A 6488-nucleotide genomic window follows, 5' to 3' on the forward strand; every position below is an offset into this window, starting at 1 on the left:
TGTTTATTCATTTAAGTTTAGCGCTTTTATTTTTGCAATAATTCGCTTTGTGACACCCAGTAAATGTTTTCCGAAACGTGTCAAAACCGTAATTGGCCAGTTGATGATGCGTTACCTGAGTTACATGAAAGTCTGTTATAGACTTATAGTCCATCTAAACTTTCACAATCTACAAATGCATCCGTTGCTTCCGATTCTTTGATGTAATTTTGCAAATGTCTCCTATGGATATGGTATGTAGTTCATATGGCTGTACAAGCAACAGTTTTCAATACTAGATACCCATAGTTGTGCCTTCACCTAGTTTCGACCTAGAGGTATGTGTTCAGGAGCTGGAATTAAGATTGTGTCCTCACAAATCCCAAAAGAACCGGATTGGGCCCGTTCCAGTTTCTAAAAAAAGGAACTTTTAGAAAAGAAAGGTAATTTCAAACTAAAAAATCATGTGTTACGCAAATAATTTTTCTACCAATATGGATTTTGTTTGATAGATCTCATTGAGATCTTTTAAACGGTGCAAAAAAAATTAAAAATTTATTTTTCATTTTTATTATATTTGAGCTTGAAATTACCTTCTTTTCATTATATATATATACTCTTCCTTAATTCTCAAGAAAGAAGCTCTTCTAGGGAAGAGTTTCTGGACCGTTGATTGCTGGGAGACAGCTGCAATTACTCATTACACCCTATAGTGAGTTTGCTCCATACATGGCCCCCACCTTGGGAAAAAATAATCTCACCTGTAGTAGTAATGAAGAAGAAAAGTTATTTTGTTACTGAGGTCTCGAGTTTGCTCATCTTTCAGCTTCTCTCAGAGATAAGACCATACCTTGTTGGCACTGGCGGTGGAGTACTCGAGCTTGTTCAAATCAACGATTACGTTGTCAAAGTCCGGCTAAGTGGTCCGGCAGCTGGTGTTATGACGGTACGAGTCGCTGTAACACAGAAGTTGAGAGATAAGATATCTTCCATTGCAGCTGTCCAGTTGATAGATTAATGGAATGATTGCGACATGTTAATTAAGGTACAGATGATATGAAAAGGAAAACTCACATTTATCTTCTCTTGAGAGCACTTGAGAGCACCATGTATTAAAGCCTTTTAAAGGTAAAATTACTCTTTCGTTTGAGAAACGCAAATTTACTCTTTCATTTGAGCAACATGTAATCTCCTAGGAGTAGGAGAAATAAATTATTGAAGACACCCAAAATTGTACAATAACTAATTCTTATTTCAAGCCAAACCTTATGGGGTGTAATTCATTTTCCCTAGGGAGGTTGGCAATGGCCTGTCCAAACACCTACGCCATTGTTGCGATAGAAAATTTTCAGGATTTAAGTTTTTCTGCCCTTTTACTACTATTATTTGGATCGTATGAACTCTTTCCAGTAATTCATGTAATAATCGTATCTCCCCTTCCTTCCTTGATTTTCCTTCTTGTGGCAAGAGAGGCTAGATGATCGGGCTTTTTGACTTTGAAGCAGAGGGGAAAATGAGATGGGTATGAGCCGTACTGAACTTGAATCAGTCAAATGGCATAGTCTCTTTCTTTGGAATGGGGACAATGTTGGCGGTTTTGGAAAATCAAGTTGTTAGAAATGTGAGGTCGAGAAGGGGCATTGCCAAGGGGCACATGATAATCTCTCATGAAAGATGGAGCAAATACTTTTACATCTTACAAAATTTCTTTCAGAAGTATGTATCTTTGGAAAACCTGTCGCCCATTTAAGATAATGCATGCTGCTGATTTTTTTCCCCATTTTTATTTATTTTCTGTTGTCTTAAATCAACAACAGTGAATATGTTTACTTAAGATATTCCGTTCTATTCTGTTTGTATATTTTTTTCTTTTACAATTTAAGAATCCAAAAAAAAAAGGAATAAAAAGGTTACTGTACAAACCCTTGAGTTCTAACTCCAACAAATGGTTTGACTTTTGTTTTTTAAATATAGAAAAATCTCAACGTTTTTCAAGAAAACATTATTTCTTCTCAAGAAAAAATTAGCAGTTGGTTGAAATTCATTACTTGTCTATCAGCAAGAGAAAAAAAATCCATGAATTTCGGAGACCTATAAAAAAATTAATAAAAAGGCATAAAATTTTGATATTTTTGTCTTTTAGTTATTTTTTGGCATTTTGGGAGTTGATTTGAAAATGCCTTCTGAAATGCCTTATGAAAAACAAACTGGAGAATACAGAATTTAAAAAGCTATTTTCAGTGGTGATTTTTGGATTTTGAGTCTTTGACTATAAAATAGTCCTGCAACATCTATTTTGCAAATAGAGTTTTTTTCTTTTTTATCCCCCAAACTATGCACATTTTCTCTACTTAATCCATAAATTATTAATTTGATGATTTCATCCCCTCAACTATCATACCGTTATCTACTTAATCCAATAGATAACGGAAGTTAGAAATTTGGACGGAAAATGTCATGTAAGGCTTATTTGGGACCATGTAGAGCAGATACTTGATTATGAGGGCCTTAAAGATAAAAAATAATTATGACCTTTTAGGATAAAATAATCAGAAAAATAAGATCTTCGCACCGGTTCCAACAGATTGAAAGTTGGAGTACTTAATTTTTTAATCATATTTTTTAGTATACTATGTTCACATTCGTGCACAGCACGAACGAATGCTCGTCGAATGGAACAAGTTTTGATATAGGTTAGATATGTCTTGTTTGTAATTTTAGAGCCGGAAGCAATAGAAGAGTATGAAAAATAGCTAGGAAGATATATTACATAGATTTATCAAAGTAGCAAAAGCATTAGATGATTTACATACAGACCACATAGAGGGTAGTTTATTTACAGACGCTGAAGGAGCATAACACCAGTAAAGCTCGCAGTAGTCATAAATAGCAGTAGTCATATTAAACCTCTCCTTCCACTCTTGCAAGTACTTCATCTCCTCTTTGTCCTGAGAAGTATTGATGCGTTTGCAGCTCCAAAAGAATCAATTTTCATGTGCCCTATTTATGAGTAAAACAATACAATCATCAAACCTTAATATGACTTGCAAAATTAATATCTTCACCGATCTTTACACCAAAAATTCATTAATTTATCTCTAACTTATTACCATTTCTTAATTGACCCTCACAGGATTTCCAATACACCAATCTTTCAAAATCAATGCTTTTATCTATCCTTGAGTAAGGGTCTATTCTTGGGGCCAATTTTTAAAATGGAGACCCCTTTTTGGGAAGGGAAAAAACTGTGTCCAACATTGCACATAGAAAACTACTTCAATCTAATGTCCACCATTCCAAAGCCGAGCCCTAAATCAGTTAGTACTAAAGGAGCTCTTTAGGACTATTATTATGCCGAGCATTTGTACCATCCAATGGAGCCCTATCACCAAAAATTATCTTAATTTTTTTCCTCATCAGACCTATTCTAAAAAATATGAAGAATTACTCAACATGTAAATGAAAGGGATGGAATGAAGTAGAACATGGCAAACAACATAGCATACAATACCCCAACTAATCCGCTCACCCATGGATGGACCGCAATTGCGATAACATAAATGTTTATTTGCTAGGCAGTAATTCCAAAGTGATTTTTTTTTCTTGTTGGCCAAATCAGAAGTAATACCTTACATTAGCCCTTGGGAAAAATATTTCCCGAATTCGTCACGTGTTTCACATGTGCTCTAACTAGAGCTGGGCAACGGATACGATAACACGACACGAACCGGACACGAAATTAACGGGTTAGAGTTGAACATTTCTGACATGAAACACGAGAATGACACGACTCGAGAACACGAATTCTAAATGGTTTGGGTTCGGGTTGAACATGTGAGACACGAAATTGACACAACTAACACAGTTACTAATCTGTGTCACCCATTAACATGAACACACACACACATATATAATATATGGTATATCTGTGATTCTATATAGAGTTGGGCAACAGACACGATAACACGACACGAACAGGATACAAAGTCAACGGGTTAGGGTTGAGCATTTCTGACACGAAACACGAAAATGACACGACTCAAGAAACACGAATTCTAAATGGGTCGGGTTCGGGTTGGGTGATTTGTGACACGAACTCGACTGACATGACACGAACACGACCCTGACCCGACCTGTTACCCAGGTCTAGCTCTAACATTGAGTCCATCTTTCTACTGCAATAACTATTGCCTAATAAGGTCATCTAAAGCAATTCTGTACGGTAGCCAAATCCTACTCGTAAAATGGATGAACAAAAACCACGATTATTTCGATAAATATCTCCTCATTTATATTTTAAATCCAAATCCTTACGTATTTAATTATTAAATAATTACTACATAAACTACGATTATTCCGATAAATTTATTAATCGCACAATTCTTTACCTACATATGAATTTCAATGCCACAATCCACCATAACTTCTCATCTACGCAACAATTAAACCATCCAATTCAATGCAGGGCCTGCCAAAAACTTTTCAATACAAATAGGACTAAACATTAATTAATAAATTAAATTCAGGTCACCATCTACATCAAAAATTAAGTTTGGGTACTATTTCCATTAAAATGCAGATTAAGGTTTCGGGTTTCCGGAAAACTACCTCAAACGCGATTCTAAGCTCGGGTAAGTGTTGCAAAGTGTCCGTAGATCACTGTGGTGGTTCCGAAATCTCGAGGCAGCATCCGGCGGGTCCGCTGTGGCGTGGGTGTGAAACCCATTGTACGCGGCTTCTTTTTTTTTTTTTTTAAACGCTGATGGAGTGAGGGAGTTGCGGTGGTGGGGTTTCGAGGTGGGTGCAGTAGTGGTGGCATCGGGTGGGGTGGTGGCTGAAAGGGGTGATGGTGTTCGGTGGAGAGCCGAAGGACGGAGGAGATGGTGGTGAGGCCGAGAGAAGGAGGTGACGGGTGGTGGAATTCGGTGGTGTGGGGAGAGGAAGGTGGTGGTGCCGTGGATGAGGAGAGGAGAGGTGGGTGTTTTGGGTGGTCTTGGGCCGGAGGTGATGGCGGAGGCGGAGAGGGGTATTATTGGAAAATCGAGCCAAATGTACGGATGCCCTGGGCAATTGGTAAAATGGATGAAATCAAACAGCAAATTCGTCCCAAATTGAAAAATAGAAATCCCAAAAACTGCTCCTTTATATATAGGAGAGGATGATATATATACGAGGAGGATATAGACCTTCTAAAAAAATTAAGTGCTCGAATTTTCAATCTGTTTGGAAAGATGCGAAGATATTATTTTTCTGATCATATTATTCTAATGAGTCATGATTAATTCTTATCTCTAGGGCTATCATAATTAAATATCTGCTTTTTATTTGGAACCTTTTAGAGCATATACTTGATTATGAGAGCTCTAGAAAAAAAAATTAACTATAACCTTTTAGCATAAAATGATCAGAAAAATAAGATCTTCACACCGGTTCACACTGATTGAAAATAAGATCGCTTAATTTTTAACCATATTTTTAATATAGAAACAGTCTAAATTCTATCTAAAGATTTCTGTCATTTAAAAACAAATAATGTATGTATTAGTATCTATAAAATGTCACATAAGATTCTAATATATGAACCTTGTAAAAAAATTAAGTGCTTCAATTTTCAATTTGTTTGAACCGGTGGGAATATTTTATTTATTTAATTATTTTATTCTAAAGAGTCATAATTAATTTTTATCTCTAAGGCTCTCATAATCAAGTATCTGCTTTACATAGTCCAAACAGGGCTTTACATGATATTTTCCGTCCAAATTTCTAATTTTTGTTATCTATTGAACTAAGTAGGCAATGGTATGATAGTTGAGGGGATGAATCATTAAATTGATAGTTTAGGCACTAAGTAGAAAAAATGTACATAATTTAGGAGACAAAAAGATAAAAAAAACTCCTGCCAATATCATCCAAACCACTTCTATAGATTCTCATTATACATAATAGTTACATGAATAAGAAAGGCCAGAGTTTATTTTGAATGTATATTTGTCGCAAATCTCAAAGGAGGTTTGGCTCCGTTTCGTTAATGTTCTTATTTTTTAAGTATTTATTTTCCGTTTTACGAGACATGTCATTCTCTCACTATAAATCACATTTAATTTACAAAATAAGTATTACTTATTTTAGTTGGTGGAACCGTTTCACCTTTAATGTAATTTACCCAATAAAGAAGAATCCGACCCAAAGAACGCCCACCCCTAAACGGCTAAACCCCCCAAAAGCTCTGTTTGGTTTCCCCATCAGTTGAGCTCATACCGTGACAACTCACATAAGCCCGTTTGGATGAAAGATTTATTTTGGGTGGATAAAGAACGAGGGTGGATTTGAAAGTGGATATGTAATGAGGGGTGATATGTTAAGAAGGGTGATCGCACCTTTTAAGAACGATGGATTTGTAATGAGGTGTTTGAATGATTTCTTAAGAAGAAGAATTTGGAGGGTGGATATGATGAGATAAGATATCAAATGACTTAATTGCCCCCAGTTTGTTATTTTAATGGACAAAT

General features: G+C 35.8%; 1 protein-coding gene across 4 annotated transcripts in view; it reads left to right on the forward strand.

Moving 5' to 3' along the window:
* The window catches only part of LOC131335835 (nifU-like protein 3, chloroplastic), a 33520-nt gene that overhangs the window by 14971 nt on the left and 12061 nt on the right, over window positions 1-6488 (forward strand). For 2 of the 4 annotated variants that reach the window (XM_058371352.1, XM_058371356.1), the window contains exon 5: window positions 806-1243. In XM_058371352.1, coding sequence (XP_058227335.1) covers window positions 806-997 — 192 coding nt within the window. In that variant the 3' untranslated portion in view covers window positions 998-1243. Of the gene's footprint in view, window positions 1-805; window positions 1244-1447; window positions 1889-6488 lie in introns of those variants that run through there. The other 2 variants (XM_058371354.1, XM_058371355.1) reach the window with 2 other exon arrangements.

This window comes from Rhododendron vialii, chromosome 8a (assembly GCF_030253575.1).
Source record: "Rhododendron vialii isolate Sample 1 chromosome 8a, ASM3025357v1".
Lineage (NCBI taxonomy): Eukaryota > Viridiplantae > Streptophyta > Magnoliopsida > Ericales > Ericaceae > Rhododendron > Rhododendron vialii.